Source organism: Prunus avium, chromosome 7 (assembly GCF_965620075.1).
Source record: "Prunus avium chromosome 7, drPruAviu1.hap1.1, whole genome shotgun sequence".
Taxonomy (NCBI): Eukaryota; Viridiplantae; Streptophyta; class Magnoliopsida; order Rosales; family Rosaceae; genus Prunus; species Prunus avium.
Window position 1 is genome coordinate 29,987,938 of NC_142290.1, and position 24,722 is coordinate 30,012,659.

A 24,722-nucleotide genomic window follows, 5' to 3' on the forward strand; every position below is an offset into this window, starting at 1 on the left:
AAGGAAAAATGAAAACAGAAAAAAAACAACAAAAAAACTGAAAATTGCTCTGCAAAAACAAAGAAGCTCCCCAAGAGGTGGAAGATGAATGAAAAGGCAGGAGAAAAGGGAAGAATGAGCTACATAGAAAAGAAAGAGAGAGGAAGAGGAGGAAATAAAAGAGAAAAAACCAGAAAAGAGGTGGAGGAAGAGAACAGAAAAAGAGAAAAGAAAGAGGGAAGAAAGGGGGTGGATTATGGGGAGAGGGGATGAGGGAGGAATGGGGGGAGAGGGGAGGAGGGTCAGTGACCACATTCCCCCCTGAGCGGTGCTGAAGCAAAGGGGCTAGGGTTGGGAGGAAAATCACTTCTGTTTAGAGAGAGAGGAAGGGTTTTGAAAAACAACAAATTTGTTTGCACTCTTAGTTGATATGTCTATGTCAGAGTTTCTTCGATCCTAAGTGATCGTTACTTGAGAGGCCTCAAATTTTTTTAATTTTGATGTTAAATCGCTCCGCTATTGTAATGGCATTTTGTGATTAGTTGTCACATCCAGTATCGGTTCCGCCATAGCACGATATTGTCCGCTTTGAGCCCCCCTCTCTGCCCTCACGGTTTTGTTTCTAGGAACTCACGAGTAACTTCCCAGTAGATCACCCATCTTAGGATTGCTCTAGCCCCAACTTGCTTAACTTCGGAGTTCCCATGAATCCAAAGCCAATGAACTTAGAAATATTTACGATTTTGCCACTGATACATTTTTTATCGTAACTTCTTTGTTACAACTCTGATTTGAGCCCACTACATGTCTACAGACTCATCTCAACGCGCTCTACGCAACGGTACAATTAAAATTCCCAAATTCTTTCGCGAACAAAAAGTCAACTTTTAATCCGTTAAAATATTCTTATGGTAAAATCGTCTTTTTCTGGAATAATTTAATATTTAACTATTAAATTAGGACCGGGTTGTTACACTAGTGACTTTTTTAATTGTACTTTGAATGCAATTCCAAAATTTCTATTAAAAAAAAAGTCGATGACAAATAAATTTATCAACCACTCATATGTTATGATAACATGTGAATTGCAAATGCGGGCGTAACACCCAATAGTTTCTGGAGAATCAAACCAAATCGATTTTGGATGCAAATAATTAAGATACACGTGTACCTATTAAAGTACACCAGTTGACGCACATGATCAGTTCCGTTATGGTCAGAGTCACCCAGGACCCAACATTAAAATTGTTTTCCTTTTCCTTAATGGTCCCCAATCTGACTTCCATCATCCCACTGCCAAGTGTCCAGAATCCGAATAATATAAAAAGCCCAAAACTGAGTACTGCTCCGAATAATTTCAAACCACCACCGTCCTCCATCCGCAATATCTCATTTTCTAGTGCGGACCTTGTCCTTTCAAACCCTACCAAAACCCATGAAACAGTCTAAAAAGTAAAGGTTGGGCTCATTGATTTGATTAATTTTATGAAAATGCAATGGCCATGCCTATCTACCTTCTATGACTTGTCCATTCAGAGATAGAACTTCTCTGGTCCCCCATCCACCAAAATGAATTTCAACTTAGAAAATTATTTTTATAGCAAACACAAAAAGAACATTTTTTTTTCTCCCACGTGGGTTTTTGTATTTCTGGAACCTCTTCCACGTTTAACATTCAACAACGTTTAAAATCAAGACACAACACCACTGCATGAAACATGGTCACTTTCGTATCATTAAATCTTTGTTTCGATCTATAGCTATAGCTATAAATGTCCCTCCTCTGCAAACCCTCCAAAATTCTCCATCAACATTAATATGACAGATTTTACAGACGACGCTTCGTCGTCCTCGTCTTCGAATCGAGTTTCAGCTCAAGCCCACTTGCGGAGTGGAGAGTTTAAGAAGAGGAAGGCAGGGAGGAAGAAGTTCAATGAGACAAGACACCCAATTTACAAAGGCGTGAGGCAAAGGTGTGGAAAGTGGGTTTGTGAGCTGAGGCAGCCTGATCAGAAGAAGTCGCGGATATGGCTGGGGACCTTCACCTGCCCTGACATGGCGGCTAGGGCTTATGATGTAGCGGCTTTGGCCCTCAAGGGAGAGTCTGCTGCTTTGAACTTTCCTCATGAGGCAAGTACCCTGCCACGCATTGCGTCCACGTGTTCTGTTAAAGACCTACAGTCTGCTGCTGCGGAGGCTGCTGAGGGTTTTTTTGAGGTTGAAGTTAAAGCATCGGGTTTGAAGGAGAAGGAAGAAGAGCCGAGAAGAGAAGTTGTGTATTTGGATGAGGAGGAGTTGTTTAACATGCCGGGGTTGATTGACAGCTTGGCTGAGGGTTTGATTCTCACTCCACCAGCCATGCAGAAAGGTTTTAATTGGAATGATTTTGATGATGATTGTTGCGTAGATTTCAGCTGCACCAAAATGGATTAAGCTGCATCCTCAACTTGTGATACTCGCAAGTGCACGAGCCGTTCGGTAGTATAGCGTATGTAAGTGCGAGGTCGATCCCACGAGGATTGGTGATTGAATGATTCAATTCATTTTCCCTACACAAAACAGAAATGAAAAAGAAGGGAAATAAATAAAACAAGGAAGAAAGAAAATAACTAACTCAAGCAGATAAGTTCCCAAGTTCAATTAGATTAACGGATTGATTCTAGCTAATGTATGATTAAGCCATGGTGTGTGGTCATAACCTTGTGTTCCTAATTCCCTAATTTGATCATTTGTTGTCTAACCTAAAATTAAGCATTAGGAACCCATTAAGCATAGAAGAACAATTTAAACAACCAAGCATGTATCTAATCCCTGTTGTCGAATGTCCATACATACTCTTCCTATTCATAGTTCAATTCGAATTAAAGCATGGTGTATACTCTTAATTCAAACCAAGATAGCTAACATGCAAGCCTAAATGGTGATCAATCATTCAAACTAGCATATTAACTTATAAGCATAATGAATAAGAACAAAAACCATAATTGAAACTTGGAAACTAATTCAACTTGAAAACTTAAGGAAAGAATTTACATTACAAAGAAAAATAAATTACAACTAAGAAGAAAAAGAAAAGCTAGAATTGAGAACTAGAAAGCAAAATTAAGAGAATTTGAGGGAGAGAAGGGAAGGGAGCTCTAGAGAAGTGTTTGAGAGCTCCCCCCCTTGGGGTGTGTTTACAAGCTTGGGAAACCTCACTATATATAGGCCTAAGGAAGCTGAAAATCTGAATTAAGTATGGCTAATGCATACAACACTTTGTTTTATAAAATCTGAAATGGTTGATGCACTTCACTAATGCATACAACACTTCCATTATAAAATCTGAAATGGTTGATGCACTTCACTAATAAATCCCACCAGCAGCCCTAGCTCATCTTCATGTCACCATGACCAAGCTTCCAACCAGAAATAATAGCTCATCCTGAGGTCAGCATGACCAGCAACTTCAAGGGCTTACGAATTGGGCTTCCCTTAAGCAAATTAAGACTTTAAGCACTCAAACTTGAAGTTCAGAATGTCTTCTTTCCAGCCATATATCATTTGGGCCAATCCAAGGTCGGAGGAGGAAGTTAAGGCCAAAACAAATTGCTAACTCATTTTGCGCGCTGATAAAATCCATCCTGAGCATGGCTCTGTGTTTGCTAGGTAACAGACTCCATATTTATCCAATGGGGCTGCCTTTTGGATATGTTATATTACACACCCATTGGAACAACTTTCATGAAGAATGTGGCCTCATCCGAGCTATGTAGGTTGCTGAAACAAAGCTTTCAATATGACCTACGAAACTGGGCTGGCAGGGGACTGTAGCCAAAATTGAGTTTGTCTTTAAGCTCTTCATCCATTCATCCAAATTAGGCCATAACATGCATGGATTGCATCATTTACTATCCAAAGCCCTCATTATTACCTAAAGCTCAATGAACTGAAAGATAAACACAAAAAGGATTAAAAGCACAAGTTTAACTCAAAAACATAACCAAATCATAAGCTAGAAGGGTACAAAATGATATGTAAATATGCACCGATCAAATACCCCCAAACCTAGATTTTGCTAGTCCTCGAGCAAAACAAAAGGAAAACAAAGATAAAAACAAACAAGAAGTTAACTAGACCACTTTCGTAGGTAACTCGATTGCATTGAGCATATGCAACAAGCCTTTAAACCTCTAGGCATCCCTAGTAGGAGGAGTTGTGTCTCCTGAGGGTTTAACAGATACGATACCCACAAACGTTTTACTGACTCTGTAAAACAAGGTAATTAGAAAACTTAAAAGATTGTTAGTCCTTAAGCAAAATAAAAAACAAAAACAAAAAAATAATAATAATAATTACATTAACAAAAACAGAACAAAACAAAACAAAAAAAAATTACAAAAATAAAAAGAACTCAAAACAATCTTTCCGAACATTTTCTGAAGAGAAATGACTCATGCACATGACTCAAAAGTTTTAACAATAAAAGCTCAATTTTAAACATTATTCACAAAGCGGCAAAGTTCAAAACATAATATGCTCAAAGTGTGGTAGTGTGATAGCCAAATGCAACAAATTCCCCAATCTTAGTTTTCACACAATTTCAAAAATCATACAAAGCACAAGTTCAACTTCAAATCTCACCAAAGTTGTCCTCTCACAAATGAATCACTCGGAAGAAGGCTACAATGCAATACTCAGTTATAAACATGAGGTTAGAGTTAAACCATAAGGACTTAACTCGAAATAAAAAGATGAAGGACTTGCATTAATATGATCTCAAGAAGGATGCCAAACACTTAAAAGTAGAAAAATGAATGCAATTCAACCACATGACATTTAAGATCAATTTAGGTCTTTAGCATAGGTTGTAATGGGGCCAAGGGTGTAAGGTGAGTAAGAAATGAAGGGTATGGATAAAACAAAGTCCAAGAAACTCAAAATATAAGAGCATAAAATAATTGTTTACAAGACTTCGAATCATCACGATTAGATTTTTTCTTTTACACGATCAAAACTCCTTATACCTTCATTTACAATGATTCATACTCCTTTCCTTGAATTGAACAAACACCAATTTATTTTGAAGGCCCAAAAATGAAACCCAAAAATGAAATTTCATTCAACCACCACTTAATCACAACTTTTCTCGTTTCTTTCACCAATTGTGTGATTTTTTTTTTTCAAAATGTAACACCAATTCCCAAACTTAGTATGAAAAACACATCCCAATTAAAGCTCATGAGTTCCTTAGAAAGGTAAATATTTGTTTTTCAGGCTAAGGCGAGGAAATATAATTGGTAAAATGAAAGAAAAGGTTTACATGTAGGCTCAAAATGGTTAACAATGGAAAGTCATGCTTAAACATGCATAAGGTTAGCTTGAAAGGCACAAACGATCCAAAGAGGGCCTTAATATCATTTCTTAAATGTCATGAGATCAAATTGCAAAAGAATGAATGACTTTTAAGTGTTCAACCAAATCAATGAATAATGAGATCAAACAACAACTTAGATGACAAGAAATTAAGAGTATGTGTATATAACACTCATGAAATGAAGTACAAGGCTCAAAAGCTCACATTATATGGTTATATAAGTCTAATTTATGATTCATACAATTCTTTAGATCATGCAAATCCTTTAATTGGAAAATTATGAAACAAATGGCAAGTGCAAAGAAGGTTTCGAACATGTCATGCTAAAACGATGCCAAATTAATTAATTAATTAATTATTATTTTTTACAATAAAAATTTACAAGGAAAAAAAATAAATAAAATTCAATTTTTTATTTAAGTCATGCAACATTTATCACAATCTCATCAAATGTGTTCGGAAAGTGACTAAACAAAACAAGATTCAAAACAAGAACGAAATTTAATTTTTTTTTTTTTTTTTATAATTTTAAGAAAAACCAAGTTTACTTGCTAAACTCCAATACCCCCAAACCTAGAAATGAGCATTGTCCTCAATGTTTAAAAATTAGCCACAAACAATGTCATAACAACAAATGAAAGGTATTAAAGCAAAAAAAAAAAAAAATCACAAAATCACAAAAGAAAACAAAAACAAAATAATTATAAAATAAAAATTACAACACAAACAAACAAACAAACAAACAAAAATGAAACAGTAAACCCTAATCACACAATTCTGAAACCCAAAAAAAAAATTGAAGCCCAAAGCCCACAATTTCGAAACACAAACCACGGTGAATTTAACCCACTTTGAAACCCAAACTAAAGTAAAACCCGACCCACAATTTGTTTTCATTTCCGGCTTTTTATTATTATTTAGTTTTGTAAAAACAAACTATCGAACCGTGATTAGCAACACAAAGAGCGGGATTTTAACATGGGTCATGATGTCTCGGTTCAGTGTAAGGGACCAACAGACAGGGCGAGACACGTGTCGACGCATAGAAGCGCCGCAGATTCCACAAGCAAAAATTACGGGCTCATGGAAAGGCGCGAAGACTTTACTGAACGCGTTCGTTCAGAAAAGACACGTCGTGATAAATGAGTTGGGTATGGTTGGAAGGCGAGAAGGTTGTGGGACTCAAGGAATGCTGGAGATTCAGAAAATGCTCAGATGCTGTAATGGCTAGGGTTTGTCAAAGACTAAGTCTATAAGAAAGGGTGAAAAAAAAAAACGCAAACTCAGAAACACACAAAAGAGAAAAGAAAGAAAGAAGAAAAGAGAGTGAGAAATCAAATGGCCTCTAACTACCCATTTTCGTTGGATCTCAACCTAGCTCCACCGACTCAGACACGAGGCCAAGCAGCGGCACCAGTATGGATGCCCTACTTTGCTTCCGCACGGGGGCCTGTGACAGTAACTGACTCAATACTCTTGGACAACGATGTTGCCATTGGAGTGGCTAGAAATCTGGTGACTCCTAAAGATATACGTGTTCTGGGGACAAGGGATGACAACCGGGTCGTGAGCGATGCCCTGGCACTGAGCGTGCAGAGTACGGCAACAGTCGCAAGTTTGGGTCATCGCCTACTTGCGAAGTCCCATGAGGTAGAGGTGCTGAAAGGTCAGTTGGCGGCAGAGCGAAGTATGGTTGAGGAGTGTCAGACTGCTATAAAAAGCTTGAAAAGGGAGAGGTCAAGGATAGTGGAGGTGAATCGACACCAGCTAGAAGTATTGCGGGACGAGAATAAAAACCTATCAAAAATGGTAGAGTTGTACTCTCGCGACATGCGAAAACAGCTGGAAGACCTAGACCGACCGGGTAAACGCAAACAAGTAGATCGCGAGAGTAGTTACGCTCAAGCTAAGATTGCGATCTTTGGGAGCTCAAGTGATGAGCCCCAAGAAGCTGTGCGTGAAGCCCCGGAAGAGGACAGCCAGAGGGCCAAACTCAAAGCTCCAATGGTCGAGACACCAAGCACCGAGAAGAAATGATTTCCTACTGCATTATTGTTGTTTTTATTTTATTTTGTTGTTTTTGTATTTTCCTTATTTTGTTTCGGAAATAAAAGAGTAAGGTTGCAGAAAGAAAAAGAAAAAGAAAAAGAAAAAGAAAACAAAGACGACAAACGGAAAAGAAAACACATTTCCCTAACTAAAATAAGATAAAGATGATAGCCGAAAGGGAAAAGCAAAAACACAAAGCTCTAGAAAATGAAAGTAACGGGCAAAAACATTAAACACCAGAAAACACGGAAAAAAGAAAAGTAAAGCGAAAGTAAAGGTGCTCCCCCTTGAAGCGATTAGGTCGAGCATGCCCGGGAAATCCGAAATGGTGTTGGCTCTCTCTCATCAGCATATGTCTATTTAAACCATACCTCTGCAAGCGGATGATACCCAGCATTTCTTCCTGCAAACTCAAGGAAAAACATCAAAAAAATTCAGAAGCAAAACAAATGGCATCCTCATGCACTCACCTTGATGATCTCAACCTTGAGCTCTCACTTGCACCACCGAATGCCCAGACAAGGGCTCCTCCAACTCCTGTCTTCCCAAACTCCACATATCATCACGGCACGGCCTCAAACTTTGCTGAGGCAATACCGAACTTTTCTGAGGCACTGTCGAACAGAGCAGTGCGGCTAGGAGGCATGATTAGCAGCAAGCTCACTCCGACAGATCATCTGCATGTGGCACAGAGGTCTGATAAGGCAGCGGTAGAGGAGTCCCACAATTTAACTGTGCTCCACGCGGTCTCCGCTACCAATTTGGGCATGCGATTACTGGCGAGGACAAGGGAGTGTGCCGCGATGAGCGAGGAAATAGCTTCCTTGAAGGCTATGGTGGCGGACTTGCAGAAGCGGCTCTACTGTGCCAATCAGCACGTGGAAGCACTGCAGAGAAAAAATGAGGACCATGTGGAGTTGCTGCAGATTCTACAAGTGCGAGAAAATAGAGGTAAGCCATGATGATGATGGAGATGAAGAAGATGAAGAAGATGATGATGATGATGTTTTTTTTTTGTTTTTTTTGTTTTTTTGTTTTTTTTTTGTTTTTGGTTTTATGCAATGTTTGAAATAAAAATGTGTTTTAACACTCAGAAATAAACTAACTAACCATACCACGTAAATAAATAAATAAACTAACATAACAACACAAAAACAGAAACAAAACAAAAACAAAGACTCAACATAAAAGAAAACAAAGAAAATAAAATAAAAAAACTTAATTTAAAAACACACAATATACAAGCAACTCACGGATGACCAGTTAAGGGCCTCAGAAAACACAGCCAGGGGATCCGGGAAGGTTGGAGGGGTCACAATGGTCCCGCTTAAAACCCAAACTTCTTAGACACCGAAGGTGTCGCCTAAAGAACTCCTAGACACTGTATTGACGAAGGTGCTCACTGGAGTTACCATAAGTCAGCTCATATGAAAAATAAATTTTTTTTTTTTAATTTTTTTTTAAAAATATATTCTCGTAAGAAAAAGAATCAAAAACAAATTAAGATAACATGAAAAAACAAACCATAAACGAAAATGAACTAAGTACTCTAAACAAGCTCAAACAAACGATATAAATTATTGTACTAAAAGAAACAAACCAAGAAACCAAAGAAAAAAAAACAAACAGCACTTTCTATCACCTATTTATCACCATTTGGACAGATTCGTTTCTATGTTTTTCAGCTTCGACCTCTGTTCAGTTTTTAGGCTATAACTTTCCAACCGTAAGTCCAAATTTTACGTTCTTTATATGGTTGGATTCAGCATAGAAAAACAAAGAACTCAACGCGGACCAAAAGGCAAAACAAACTACGGAAATAAACAGAATTCAAAGAAGAGAAAGGATTGAAATGCTCCCCCTTGAAGCGATTAGGTCGAGCGTGATGCACTTGGAGGTCGTGACTTCTCCTACTGCTCCACACTTCCTATCTTTGAAGTTGCCATCTCTCTCCATTTTTATTGAGCTATTTACATTGGTAAAACAAACACATACAAAAACTTGAAACGGAATTAAAGGATTACGAAATATATAAAAAAAAACTAAAAATGAAAGGGAAAAATCAACACAAGTCCAATTCCATGCTTCAAAGCAACAAGCACCAATGGGTTGTGTAAGCTGGGACTTAAACCCAGTTCTCTTGCTTGTTGGGCAATTGTCCTTTTCTGTTGGACTACAAACACAACTTGTCCATTAACGTCATTAACTTTAAAACTTGAAATTGTCTAATTAAGAAAAAAAAAAAATTAAAGTAGGAAAGCCAAATAGAATCAAACAATGTTACCGATCCCCGGCAACGGCGCCAAAAACTTGTTGCGTAGATTTCAGCTGCACCAAAATGGATTAAGCTGCATCCTCAACTTGTGATACTCGCAAGTGCACGAGCCGTTCGGTAGTATAGCGTATGTAAGTGCGAGGTCGATCCCACGAGGATTGGTGATTGAATGATTCAATTCATTTTCCCTACACAAAACAGAAATGAAAAAGAAGGGAAATAAATAAAACAAGGAAGAAAGAAAATAACTAACTCAAGCAGATAAGTTCCCAAGTTCAATTAGATTAACGGATTGATTCTAGCTAATGTATGATTAAGCCATGGTGTGTGGTCATAACCTTGTGTTCCTAATTCCCTAATTTGATCATTTGTTGTCTAACCTAAAATTAAGCATTAGGAACCCATTAAGCATAGAAGAACAATTTAAACAACCAAGCATGTATCTAATCCCTGTTGTCGAATGTCCATACATACTCTTCCTATTCATAGTTCAATTCGAATTAAAGCATGGTGTATACTCTTAATTCAAACCAAGATAGCTAACATGCAAGCCTAAATGGTGATCAATCATTCAAACTAGCATATTAACTTATAAGCATAATGAATAAGAACAAAAACCATAATTGAAACTTGGAAACTAATTCAACTTGAAAACTTAAGGAAAGAATTTACATTACAAAGAAAAATAAATTACAACTAAGAAGAAAAAGAAAAGCTAGAATTGAGAACTAGAAAGCAAAATTAAGAGAATTTGAGGGAGAGAAGGGAAGGGAGCTCTAGAGAAGTGTTTGAGAGCTCCCCCCCTTGGGGTGTGTTTACAAGCTTGGGAAACCTCACTATATATAGGCCTAAGGAAGCTGAAAATCTGAATTAAGTATGGCTAATGCATACAACACTTTGTTTTATAAAATCTGAAATGGTTGATGCACTTCACTAATGCATACAACACTTCCATTATAAAATCTGAAATGGTTGATGCACTTCACTAATAAATCCCACCAGCAGCCCTAGCTCATCTTCATGTCACCATGACCAAGCTTCCAACCAGAAATAATAGCTCATCCTGAGGTCAGCATGACCAGCAACTTCAAGGGCTTACGAATTGGGCTTCCCTTAAGCAAATTAAGACTTTAAGCACTCAAACTTGAAGTTCAGAATGTCTTCTTTCCAGCCATATATCATTTGGGCCAATCCAAGGTCGGAGGAGGAAGTTAAGGCCAAAACAAATTGCTAACTCATTTTGCGCGCTGATAAAATCCATCCTGAGCATGGCTCTGTGTTTGCTAGGTAACAGACTCCATATTTATCCAATGGGGCTGCCTTTTGGATATGTTATATTACACACCCATTGGAACAACTTTCATGAAGAATGTGGCCTCATCCGAGCTATGTAGGTTGCTGAAACAAAGCTTTCAATATGACCTACGAAACTGGGCTGGCAGGGGACTGTAGCCAAAATTGAGTTTGTCTTTAAGCTCTTCATCCATTCATCCAAATTAGGCCATAACATGCATGGATTGCATCATTTACTATCCAAAGCCCTCATTATTACCTAAAGCTCAATGAACTGAAAGATAAACACAAAAAGGATTAAAAGCACAAGTTTAACTCAAAAACATAACCAAATCATAAGCTAGAAGGGTACAAAATGATATGTAAATATGCACCGATCAATGATATGGAGAATGCTGTTGATTTTTCCTTGTGGAATGATTGATTCTTTGAAAATAATTATCAGCTAGACTTGTAATGAATTCTTAATTACACCTTGTCTGGGAAGAATTTACCCAAAAAAATTATATCCAAACAATTAAATTTTGCAAAGTATGTTTGCCAAAGTGATCCCATGTTGGATTCTTCATGAATGAAGAAAAAGGGAAACAAGAAAATGAGTGAGATCAGTTTGTTTTATGATTTAGAGGGTTGAAATATAATTTCATGTTTCTGAACATAAATCCCTATTTCTAAGAAAATAAAAATGGAAAATAATTTCATTTTCTAAGTTGGTGTTTGTTACCAACCAAAGAAAACAATAGATTAGGTGATCTGATTCTGATGATGGATGGATTCAATTACATGGTTTGTTAGTTTGGATTGTTTTCTGCATATCATCAGTGAGTCTTATTTGTAGGTTGTATCATTGCTAATACATAAATGCTAGTCATACCACAATGTGGTATACAAATTAATGTGGTATGCCTAGCAAAGTCATTTTATAGTGAGGGCCTTATCTATAGCCCTTAGGTGAGGTCCTATATCTTAACCATTGGATCAGGTTAACCAATTTGATCAAACAACTAATCAATTTGATCCAACGATTGAGAAATAGGGCCTCACCCAAAGGCCATATATAAGGCCCGCACTATAGAATTCTTGATGCTTAGCATTGCTCGTTTGCATATAGCCACATACTTGTTCTTCTAAGTTTCAAATAAGTTTTTTTTTTTTGGGGTAACAATAGGGGCTAAGAGCCTAGAACAACATGACTACGCACAAAAAACACGGGACCTGGACACCCCAATAGCATCCGCAGCCAAACAATTCACAAGAAAAGCTGGCACCCCAGTAAAAGACTGCACCCCAGGGCCAAACTCAGAACTCTTAGTAGCCAAGACATCAACAGTCACATTCTGCTCCCTAAAGATATGCTTAACTGAACATCTCCAACCAGCTTGAATCTTTAACTTGCAACAACTAATTGTTAGCGAGTAGAGCATATCCTATTCTATTTGGGTTTTATTTATTTTTCCTTTTGTGTAGATATTATGTAATTAGGATTCCACTTATTTCCTAATTAAACCCTACTAGGGTTTGTAACCTGTATTATAAATACCTCCTTTCGGAGAATGAAATACATCTGAAAATATTCTACCCATATTATTTGACTTGGTATCAGAGCTGACTTTCTGGTGACCTGTGTGTGTTGTGCCCACCCGTGTTCTACTGTGTACCCTAATTTCTTTAGGGTTCTTGTGCCTGCGCCTTTGTCGTGTTCCGCTGTGTGCTCTGTCGTGTTCGTGCCTCTATTTCCTGTGTTTTTGCCGTGTTCCGCTGTGTGCATCTGCCTTCACTGTGTTCGTGCCTCTACTGTGTGCCTCTACTGTCTTCGTACATCTGCCGGATTTGTGTCTGTGCTGTGTTCTGTTGTATACTCTGCGTGATTTGTTGGGTTTCTGCTACAATCATGGGTGATAATTCCATTGTTGGTGGTGCTGCTGCTTCTGCGAATTTGCGTGTCTCTGACTCTATTCCAGGTACTGACTCTAATACTTGGATAATTGACACTGGTGCTTCTGATCATATGACTTATGATGCTAAATTTTTTGATGAGTTGTCTAGTAACACCCGTAACCCATACATAACTAGTGCTAATGGCTTGCCCTCTCCAATTATTGGCGAGGGCACCATTTCTCTCACCCCAACTCTGTCCTTGTCTCATGCGTTGTTAGTTCCCAAATCCATTGTAACTTGTTATCTGTTGGTCACTTACTTGATACACTTAATGCTTCTGCTACTTTCTATCCTACCCATTGCTCTTTTCAGGATCTTAGGACTCACAAGATGATTGGGCATGGTAAACGGATAGGGGGGGGGGGGGTTATATTATTTGACATTGCCTTCTGCACCAGTTCGTGATCGTGTCGTTAATACTGTTCAAAGTTGCAGTGTCAAAGACAAACAACAAATTTGGTTATGGCATCGTCGCTTGGGACACCCGTCATTTGGCTACCTTAAGCGTCTGTTTCCATCTTTATTCCGCTCCTGTGATGAGTCCAGTTTTAAGTGTGAGACATGTATTTTGGCCAAGAGCCATCGCACTGTATTTCCTTTAAGTGACAGTAAAGCTGCAAAGCCTTTTGATTTAGTGCATTCTGATGTGTGGGGTCCGGCTCGCGTTACTTCGAACGGATTTCGTTGGTTCGTCACATTTATTGATGATTGTACCCAACTTACTTGGGTTTTCTTGCTGAAAAATAAAGATGATGTTGTTTCCATCCTTCCAGAGTTTTGTACTATGGTGTCTACTCAGTTTCATGCTCGGGTCAAAGTATTTCGGACAGACAACAGAGGTGAATATGTGAATAATACTTTAGCGTCTTTCTTCCGTACTCAAGGGATTATTCACCAGACGACAACCCCTTTTACTCCTCAACAAAATGGTGTGTCTGAAAGAAAGAACCGACACTTGCTTGAAGTTGCCCGCTCACTCATGTTGGATATGTCTGTTCCCCATCACCTTTGGGGGCATGCTGTTCTGTCTGCTGCCTATTTGATTAATCGTACTCCTAGCCGGGTTCTTGATTTCAAGACTCCGCATGATGTGTTTGGTGACCATGTTTCCCCTGTCTCCGTTTCCAAGTTGCCCCCTAAAGTTTTTGGGTGTGTTGCTTATGTTCATGTCTACTCTCATCAACGGAGTAAACTTGATCCTTGTGCTCTGCGATGTGTCTTTATTGGTTATTCTTCTACTCAGAAGGGTTATAAGTGTTATCATCCACCTACCCAGAAGGTGCATGTTACTTTGGATATGACTTTCCATGAAGAAGTGCCTTATTATGTATCTCCCTCATCTCCAATTCAGGAGGAGAGGGGGAGTGAATTGAAGAGTTTCGGAGTGAAAAATATGGAAGATGTTGGACCTGAAGAAGGAATTTCTGAAGAACATGAAGAAGGATTTTTTGAAGAACAGGAAGCGACCGGTCGCATGGAGGAAGCGACCGGTCGTGAACGAATCTGCCTAGATACGACCGGTCGCATAGAAGTGAACGACCGGTCTCTAACGAATCTGCCTGAAAACGACCGGTCGCCTGCCTCGATGAGCGACGACAATGACGATACGAGTGAAGCGACCGGTCGCCAGGAATGTCACGACCGGTCGCCAGGTGATATTTTGGAATTTTTCGAGCCTCTCTCAGAAGGACATAACAGTGATACTAGCGACTCTCGTACAGATGAAATTGATACAAGACCCCCCTCTGCCCTGCCACTGCCCCAATCAACTCGTGATAATGAGGTACTTTCTTGTGATGTGCCTACTTATTCATTGCCCCCACGCACTACCCGTGGGAAACCTAAAATACAATATTCTCCTGATATACATGTCAAGTCCAAATATCCCATTAACCATTATATGTCAACTCATCGTTTATCTAAGTCATATGCATCATATTTGTGTCAATTATCTAGGGTATGTGTGCCAACTAAGTTGCAGGATGCTCTATCTGATCAAAACTGGGTAGATGCAATGCATATTGAGATGGAAGCCTTGAACAAGAATGCTACTTGGGAGTTAGTTCCTTTGCCAAAAGGGAAAAAGGCAGTTGGGTGCAGATGAGTGTTTACTTTGAAGCATAAGGCTGATGGTTCTATGGACCGTTACAAGGCAAGATTGGTAGCAAAAGGGTATACTCAGACTTATGGAGTGGATTACACGGAGACTTTCGCTCCAGTAGCCAAGCTCAACACTGTACGCGTACTCTTGTCCTTAGCTGCTAATCATGATTGGCCGCTATTACAATTTGATGTCAAGAATGCATTCCTCCATGATGACCTCAAAGAAGAAATATACATGGATCCTCCGCCGGGTATCCTTGTAACCTCTAAGGAGGGTATGGTGTGTAAGTTACGGAAATTATTATATGGACTAAAGCAGTCTCCAAGAGCTTGGTTCGGGAGGTTTGCTGCAGCTATGAGGAGGTTTGGGTATGTACAAAGTAACTCGGATCATACTTTGTTTCTGAAACGTCGCAGAGGTAAATTGACAGCTTTAATAATTTATGTTGATGATATGATTGTAACTGGAGATGATCAGGTGGAAATACAAAGTCTTCAGAAATATCTTGCGTCTGAATTTGAGATGAAATCATTAGGTGACTTGAAATACTTTCTTGGGATTGAAGTTGCCAGATCTAAGCATGATATTTTTTTGTCCCAAAGAAAGTATGTTTTGGATTTGCTTGCAGAAACTGGAATGTTGGATTGTAAACTCATTGATACTCCTAGTGAACAGAATCACAAGTTGGGGTTGTATCCCGATCAAGTTCCAACTGATAAAGAACGTTATCAACGACTTGTGGGGAAGTTGATTTATTTGGCTCATACTCGTCCAGATATTGCGTATGCTGTAAATATAGTGAGTCAGTTTATGCACTCTCCTAGTGTAGATCATATGGGGGCTGTGAGTCGTATTTTAAGGTATCTGAAAGTAACTCCTGGCAAGGGGTTAATTTTCTCCAAGTATGACCATACAAATGTAGAAGGGTATACAGATGCTGATTGGGCAGGTTCAGCCACAGATAGGCGTTCGACATCTGGGTATTTTATGTTTGTGGGTGGCAATCTTGTTATGTGGAGGAGCAAGAAATAAAAGGTGGTGTCTAGATCTAGTGCTGAGGCCGAGTATCGGGGAATGGCCCATGATGTATCTGAGTTACTATGGTTGAGAAGATTGTTGAAAGACCTTGGTTTTGGGCCTAATAAACCCATGGAGTTATATTGTGACAATACGGCTGTGATTGCAATTGCTCATAATCCTGTACAACATGACCGTACAAAGCATGTGGAGGTTGATCGAAATTTCATTAAGGAAAAGTTGGATGCGGAGATTGTGTCCTTCCCCTTCATCCGTTCAGAGTATCAGTTAGCTGATGTTCTTACGAAAGCTGTTTCTACAAGTATCTTTCTCAACTCGCTTGACAAGTTGGGCATGCGTGACGTCTTTGCTCCAACTTGAGGGGGAGTGTTAGCGAGTAGAGCATATCCTATTCTATTTGGGTTTTATTTATTTTTCCTTTTGTGTAGATATTATGTAATTAGGATTCCACTTATTTCCTAATTAAACCCTACTAGGGTTTGTAACCTGTATTATAAATACCTCCTTTCGGAGAATGAAATACATCTGAAAATATTCTACCCATATTATTTGACTCTAATAAGGCTGAAAACGGGGTGCGTGGAAATAGTAGAACTAGAAAGAAGAGCCACAACAACACTTGAGTCACTTTCTACCTCCACAAAACGAAAGCCAAACTCCCAAGCCAAATAAAGCCGCCAAAATATGCCCCACAACTCAGCTTCAAGAACAGAACCAACACCCAGGTTCACATAGAGAAGCACTTAATCCAACACCATAATTATCGGGCTATGACACACAATTGTTTTATCGGGCTAACAAAAATGGGCCATTGGTTGCTAATAACGGGCTTTCAATTTAAAATACAACAAAAAAAACAAAAAAAAAAGATACTTGAGCCTGGTTTGTCGGCGTTATTTGGAAATTTCCTCAGACGCTCGAGCCTACAACGCGAACCACGAGCAACGCCTCAAGAACGAAGCCAACACACAAACGGTACAAATTCTCATCCCTTTCCTCTTCTCTCTGCTATATCACTCGCCCTCTGTGATTATTGGATATTATTTCAAATTTGTACAATATAAGCTTAGATTGGTTTCAATATTAATTCAAACTTGTTTTCTCTGATTTTGGTTCAATTTGTGATGGATTTGGGGTTCAATTTTGACTGGGTTAGGGTTTCTCTCTCAGATAAAGGGTTAGGGTATCCATGAGTGTTCAGCTTTGACTGGGATAGGTTTTCTCTCTCTAATATACTGCATCAGCATGTTACTGATACAGAGCTTTTGTATCCATGAGTGTGCTCCTTATTAAACCAATGGTATGTGTGATATATATGTAGCCTCCTGAATTATGCTGTCATATTCTGGAATTTAATATGTAGTGGTTTTAGCAAAACAGTGTTTTATGGATAAGTAATAAGTTTTATGTATTGGGATCTTTACTGTTGGAATTTTTGTTTGTTTGTTCGTGATCATAATGTTATGAATTGCTTGCTGACAGTGAGTAAAAGTGTTTGACTAATTATAAATCAAATGGAAGCCATAGAGCTCTGGCTGTGCTTGTTTCAAAGGGGTTTGGATGTTTGAAAATAAATGTTTGCTTCCCAAATGAATATGAATGTTAGGGCTTTCATAAATTAGAAATCGATTTTATAGCAAACACAATATTTCTGGAACCTCTTCCACGTTTAACATTCAACAACGTTTAAAACGCCACTGCATGAAATGAAACATGGTCACTTTCATTAAATCTTGGTTTCCATCTAGCTAGCTATAAATGTCCTTCCTCTGCAAACCCTCCAAGATTCTTCATCAATATTAACATGACAAATTTTACAGACGAGCCATCGTCCTCTTCGAATCAAGTTTCAGCTCGAATCAAGTATACGCATGATCATTTATACGTATTCAGTAAGATCAGTTTGTTTTATTTACGATTTAGAGGTTGAAATGAAACATAATTTCATGTTTCTAAACATAAATCCCTATTTCAAAGAAAATAAAAATTCATTTTTAAAGTTAGCAGTGAGTGTGTTATTCGCAGGTTGTATCATCATCACCAACATGTCGATGCATAGGCTGGTAAATAGTCTATTTGGATATAGCCACAAACTTCTTCCAAGTTTCAAACCCAGTTTGAATTTGCAAAAGGGGGCTTAAGAATAATGGGTTTTCAATTTAAAATAAAGCAATAAAAACAAAACCCAAAATAAAAAGATACTATGGACTTTTATTTTTTTTGTTTTTCAAGATACTATTGAGTATTGACTATTCATTGGGGAATAAAAAAACTATTGACTATTCATTGAGTCCAATGTTCTTCCCGACTTTTCCGCATAAAAATCGATATGAATCCTACATGGGTATCATTCACGATCATAGATTCCAGTACATACGAGAAACTTGGAAAAAGAGTCCTAAAAGTTATTTTTTTTGACGCCCTTTTCTAGTGAGCTAAACTCCGTTGAATTTACATATTATTGTTTTTTATTTTTAAGAACCACAGGATGGATAAAATTCATGTTCCATTAGTTAGGTATCAAATATTGAAATTCTGAATTTACAAGTTAGATAAATAAAATATATATGTTTGACAAAATGATTTATCACAAAACTTGTTTCAAAATGAAATTGGGAGTGATGGCATTAAAATCTAGAAACATAAGAAGAAGTTGAATGAGGACATCATTAAGGACAATGCTTGGCTCCTGATATATCAGGAGCCATTCCTCCTCAACAGCTAACGTGGCTTCTTTACAAAACAACACGTTTTTTTTTGTTTTTTTTTATTTTTTTTATTTTTTTAAATTTTTAAACTCCTTTAACCCAAGTCTTTTGCTGGGTTTTTTTTAACTTGGGTCAAGTTAAAGGAGAAAGAGGCGAAAACATGGGGGGGGTGACTTGCAGGTTTTTTTCTTTTTTTGAAAAAAAAAGACTTTTCATGGTTGTTGAAGAAAGGAGGAAGAGAGGGAGAGGGAGAAGGAGGAGAAAACTTACATGCTAAATAAAGGTGAAACCAAAAAAATTTGCCGTTCTAGCCACACCAAGTCAGGCAAAAATGGCCAGAGACACCATACTAAGCCAGCAAAAATGGATTAATTGCAAAACAACACACCCACCGTTTTGTTCTTTTTCTCCACCATAAAACCAGTCTTCCCTCTTTTCTCTCCAATTCTGTACATTTCAAACCTTGCCAAAACCCTAAATTTTTTAATAGATTCTCGATTTTTGCTCACTCTTTCTCTTTGTTTCCTTTGCATTTTCCCTCATCTCTCCTATTCCAGAAGATGAGAGAAGAGAGAGTTGGGGGAGGAGAGGAGAGAAGAGAGAGAGAGAGTCGGTGAAATAAAAAAAAAAATAAAAAAAAGAAACATGTGTCACTTTTTAAAGAGGCCTCCTGTCCCATCATTAATGAACATATCTTTTAGATAAGGATATTCAACTTATAGGTAAGTTATAATCTTCGACCACAAAAATAATACAGAGACAAATGGTGGTTGACTGGTTGGTTGAGCAACTTTGACGTTTTTATGCGCATTTGAATAAAGAGTTATCTCTTGATTATATTATCCTTAAGTCCTTGTCTTGCTGTCCGATAAACCCAGGTGTTCAACCTCTCACATCTTCCTCTCATTAAACAAACATCAATTTCAATTTCAGAACCCAATTCATCATCTTCATGACAACAATGGAGATGGGCACCAATCCAATACAACAGGAAACCAACCATGTGATCGGTATCTGGGAAGTGAACGAGGATCGCTTAGCCTCCATGCACAAGAAGATCTCAGAGCCTCCAAGACTCCTCAGCAATGCAGCAGGCAAACCGTCTTGCTGCATTTTCAGAATTCCACAGAGTCTGCTCGAGATAAACGGCAAGTCGTACAACCCCCAGATCCTCTCAATCGGCCCATACCACAGAGGGGAGCCACGCCTCAAGATGATCGAAGAGCACAAGTGGCGCTACTTGGGTTCCTTGCTGTCAAGAACAGAGGCCAAGGGGTTGACTTTAAACGATTATTTCAAGGCGTTAGAGCCACTGCAAGCTGAGGCCAGAGAATGCTACTCAGAAAGTATAAACCTCAGTACAGATGAGTTCATTGAAATGATGGTTCTTGATGGTTGTTTTATAATTGAATTGTTTAGGAAATTTGGGCGCTTGGTTAAGTTTGAGGAATATGACCCCCTTGTCAGCATGGTTTGGATAATATCATTTTTGGTCAGGGACTTGCTTAGGCTTGAGAATCAAATACCCTATTTTGTTCTTGAGGTCTTGTTTGATCTAACAACTTTGCCAGAACATAAAGACAATGGGAAAACACTCTCCTTGCTTACATTGGAATTCTTCAACCACCATATGCAGAGGCCTGACCATGTCATACAAAATCACCAAAATCTCACAGGTATGGTCTCAAATTTCGATACTAATACCCTTTTTTCGATGTTTCGTTTAGTACATTTTACCTGAAACTTGTTCATAATTTGTCTAGATTTTGTTTCTGTATTTTAATTAAACACCTTGCTTGTAGGCGTGCATTTGCTTGACTTGTTGCGCGCAAGTGTTATACCACCAGGCCATGATGAACCACATAGAGGCAACATTATCCCAACACATACCATTCATTGTGTTTCGAAGCTTCGCCGTGCCGGAATCAAGCTCAGACCGGGAGAAGGTGAGAGCTTCTTGGTGATCAAATTCAAGCGCGGAGTCATTGAAATGCCCACGATAACCATCGACGATTTCATGAGCTCCTTCCTGCTCAACTGTGTGGCCTATGAGCAGTGCCACAAGTCATGTTCCAAGCACATCACCACCTATGCAACATTGCTGGATTGTCTCGTGAACACATACAAGGATGTTGAGTATTTGTGCGACCGAAACATCATTGAGAATTGCTTTGGGAACGACGGGGAGGTTGCTCGATTTATTAACAATTTGGGGAAGGATGTGGCTTTTGATATGGACAGATGCTATCTGGCTAAGTTGTTCAATGATGTACACCACTATTATGGGAATAGTTGGCATGTTCAATGGGCTAGCTTCAAGTACACTTACTTTGACACTCCATGGTCCTGCATATCTGCCTTTGCTGCATTGATTTTGTTGATAATGACCTTGTTGCAGACCTTTTACACTGTTCTAGGTCATTACCAGACTTGAAAAATGAAAATGGTGTTTGATATATATACATATTTACTATAAGTCTTTGCCTATTAATCTTGAGGTTTTGATTCTGTAAACGGTTTAGAACATGATAAAATACTAACCGGTAAGTGCCTGAGCACGACTGATATAATAATTTCTTGTTGATCGTTGCTATGCTAAATTCTTGGAGTAAAATGATAATTTGATTGTAAACACTAAACACTAAGCATGCATTTTATGCAAGGCAAATATGACCTTGATGCTCTGTTTTGGGAAAACAGGGAAGGAAAAGAAAATAGGGAAAAAGGAAAAGGGAGAAAATGATATAAGAAAGAAAATAGGGAGATCTATAAGAGGAGAAGACAAAGGGAAATTCAGGGAAGAAAAAAGTGCAACAATTATTAATAGATCAGAGCATGGGCAAGCCTGAAATTTACACACTTATTTGGCTACTAGATGGGTCAATAATTTTTCACGCAATATATTTTAACGATCCGAACCATTTAGTTGTTAGATATTCTCTCAAATATCATCCCAATAGAAATTTCAAAATCAAACTAGGCTGTCCCCTGAATTTGCTTTTATAATATATAAAAGCAAAAGCCATCTAATAGTCTGCAACTCCGTTTGCTTTTATGATATCACGTCTTTTTGTGAGCAGGTTAGGCCATCTAATAGTCTTAGTAGTTTTATATGTTTGTGTACCAAATCCATCTTCTCGACGCATATCATAGCATGAGTGGAAAACTTGACAAGAAAAGGCGACTTTTTTTTATAGTACTCTGTCTTTTTAATTTTGACTTAACCTATATATCTACCCATATGTTGGGCTAGGTGCTCTGAACTTCAAGGTGTAGAATTTTATCCATGAAAGTTCGGTACAATTTTTTTTTGTGTGGTTGAAATGGGGGGATTAATCCTTAAACACATAAAATTTAAGTGATAGAGAAAGTTCGAGTTCTTGAAACTCTTAACAAATCATCATCAAAAGTAGCCGCAACCCTATTAGGAATCTCCCTTGGTAGAGAGTTGCAAGTTAATATTATACTCCTTTATGTTTAATTGTTTCTCTACATGGACAATTCTATTTGATTCTCAACCAAGGCGGCGCATACTATGATATCATACTGTTATGACATGGGCTTGTGGTACGGCCAATGTCATGCACGCGACCGTGTTATTAGGACCATGACCAACTCAACCAGGTATGGTAATTTCCATTTCATCCCCAAAAAATAAAAATACAAAATTGATACACCTGTGCAAATAGAAAGCAGATTATTAGTCTCGTGCGCTTGAAGGAAAGACTGCCTCTCAAAGTTGAATTTTTGAAATTTCAACTCCACTCAACATGCTCAAACTCAAACGTCTAGATTTTGAATTTTTCAACCCCTTAGCCTCCCGTACGTCTCAGTTCCTACATATATACCTTCATTCTTCCAAGTCTCCTACAAACAAACCCACCAAATATTTCACCTATCAGATTTGCTTCAAACTTCAAACCCTATTTTCTATTTTCAGCAATCAATAAGGGATTTTCATCTTGGTTCAGAGCTGCTTCTATATCGAACAAATTCATGAGCTCACAAAACTGTTCAGGGCAAACTTCAGGACTGGTTCAATTTCCGCAACCCACAAGACCAATAAACAGCTACAAGGACATGACGAGTTCAATGGCACTGCCTCAACCCACAAGGCCAATTAGCCTAGACAATATCACTTGTACGAATTCCGAGCCATACTTGCCGAAAAAAGAAGCCAGACTTCCACAAGAATTTGTTGATCATGTTAATCTGGCACCGCCAACCGAAGAGGAAGACAACGAAGCTCTTCATGGGTTGCTTGAAATCATCTCAGAGCTTCGTGAAAAAGTTCCTACAAAATTAGCAGACCACTTACGTGATATGGATGGAACAAAAGCTCTACCTACTGTGCTAAAGGGTTCTACTGCTAGCCGTGGCCTTGAAGGTGTGGATTTGTCAAAGAAGCTTGAGCGCTTCAAGATACGCACTTTCGATTCGGAAGGAGTTGTGAAGGAGGAACAGAAGCGATAATGCGACCAATTAATTATTCGATTAAGAGTGATGTATTAATTATATTAACTTTTTTTTTTGCACATTTTTTTTACTGAAAGCTTAGTTATTATTCATTTATTCATTTATTCATATCCTCAACTTTTTTGTTTTATTTTAATTTAAATATAAAAAAAACTTGTTGGTTATTATTGTATATAGCTGAGGAATTCAAATTATTCATATTTAAATTCTCACTATAATGTTTTATTTATTTATAGAGAAAATTACATTTTACTAGCCAGTGGGTTACCTAATACAAAATCATTACTTCTTTGGTTCATAAAATGAATACTTTACAGTGATCAATCACCACTGGCACAGCCTCTACAACCACAATGCACACACTCTATAAGCTTCTCCTCCCGCAGATGCTTGGGCACTCGGCAGACACACGTCGTGGCAAAGTTGTGATCTCGAGGCTGCATGCATCTTAAACAGCAAAGGCGTTCATAACCAGGATTTTTCCATTTTGCAATTAGATTGCGATCCGCATAGCCTTCTTGGTCCAGGCAGAACTCGTACAACTCCTTAGATATCTCATTTCTCCGATGGTACAGGTCAAAAATGTAGCGGCTCTTTTGATGTGTTATGTTGAAGGCCACAAGCTCTCACATTTCCTCTTACCATCATGAGTGTCGTTCTCAGCTTCTCTCATCTTTGCTTGTAGCTCGCGAAGAGTTGGCTCAATCATTTCCCAGCCTTCTGGATATTTGACTCAGTCAGTCTTTACCTTAGGCATTTTCTACCTGTCAGCGAGAAGAGAAGGCAGTGGCGGTGGCAGTGGAGGCGATGGCGGTGGCGGGAACAGAGGTAGAGGAGAGCAGAAAAGGAAAGAGAATTGTAATTTTGAAGTGAGTGAATAATTGTACAGTATATGTTTACAACCTAGCTTATATATATAGCCTATAGGCAAGCAAAACCCTAATGAAAACAGGAGAACATATCCTCTCAGGTCCTCTATCAGAGAATTTGCCGGATTCTCTTTCTTGTATTTCAAATAGAAATCCTTCTCCGACCAAAAGAAGAAGAAGAATTTTTTTGATAGAAAACCGTTTTGAGTACCGAATTCAAAACCGCAATGAAGCCCAACCCTTAGACGACATGTCGTTCACGGCCCAACATTCTGATTAAAATTTAAAAGCCCAACCCAAATATACTTGATTATTTATTTATTTATTTCTGTTGTTTTTATTTTTGTTTTTGGTCCATCTTCCCTTAATGATCCACCTAAGCCTACAATGTGATTTTGCAAAGACACAATACCTAATTTGAATTTGATGGCTGATATGAATATTTGACATGTTGTATAACTCTATACTCCACTTGAAATGTTAAAAAATACTATTATTTTATTATTATTTTTCAGTGAATTTAAAAAATAATAAAAGTTGATGGGGCCAGAAGAATAAAAAAAAAATCCTATGGCACCAATCAAAGACAACTAACAGTAATAATAATTAAAGTTAAGTGGGACAAATGAAATAAAAA

General features: G+C 38.2%; 2 protein-coding genes and 1 pseudogene across 3 annotated transcripts; 2 read left to right on the forward strand and 1 right to left on the reverse strand.

Annotated features, from left to right (window-relative positions):
* Positions 1 to 1,708: 1,708 nt before the first annotated feature.
* Positions 1,709 to 2,412, forward strand: LOC110753528 (dehydration-responsive element-binding protein 1D-like). Its single transcript, XM_021954441.2, has one exon. The coding sequence runs from the start codon at positions 1,798 to 1,800 to the stop codon at positions 2,410 to 2,412; it is 615 nt and encodes a 204-aa protein (XP_021810133.2). The 5' UTR covers positions 1,709 to 1,797.
* A 14,459-nt stretch (positions 2,413 to 16,871) lies between these two features.
* On the forward strand, positions 16,872 to 21,216 carry LOC110753504 (transmembrane protein, putative (DUF247)). Of its 2 annotated transcripts, none has more exons than XM_021954411.2 (3): positions 16,872 to 17,007; positions 19,674 to 20,416; positions 20,543 to 21,216. In XM_021954411.2, the coding sequence occupies exons 2-3, from the start codon at positions 19,693 to 19,695 to the stop codon at positions 21,172 to 21,174; spliced, it is 1,356 nt and encodes a 451-aa protein (XP_021810103.1). In that variant the 5' UTR covers positions 16,872 to 17,007; positions 19,674 to 19,692; the 3' UTR covers positions 21,175 to 21,216. The 2 variants fall into 2 exon arrangements, with proteins under 2 accessions (XP_021810103.1, XP_021810101.1); XM_021954409.2 differs by having other exon boundaries at positions 16,889 to 17,007; positions 19,619 to 20,416.
* Positions 21,217 to 23,536: 2,320 nt separating this feature from the next.
* LOC110753497 (protein BUD31 homolog 1 pseudogene) lies at positions 23,537 to 23,988 on the reverse strand (annotated as a pseudogene).
* Between the last annotated feature and the right edge of the window lie 734 nt (positions 23,989 to 24,722).

Excerpts from the sequence above, each read along its gene's own strand:
- LOC110753504 (XM_021954411.2), top strand. The coding sequence starts at position 19,693 with ATGACAACAATGGAGATGGGCACCAATCCAATACAACAGGAAACCAAC. Across the intron at positions 20,417-20,542 it reads AAATCACCAAAATCTCACAG|GCGTGCATTTGCTTGACTTG; the intron begins GTATGGTCTCAA and ends CCTTGCTTGTAG.
- LOC110753528 (XM_021954441.2), top strand. The coding sequence starts at position 1,798 with ATGACAGATTTTACAGACGACGCTTCGTCGTCCTCGTCTTCGAATCGA.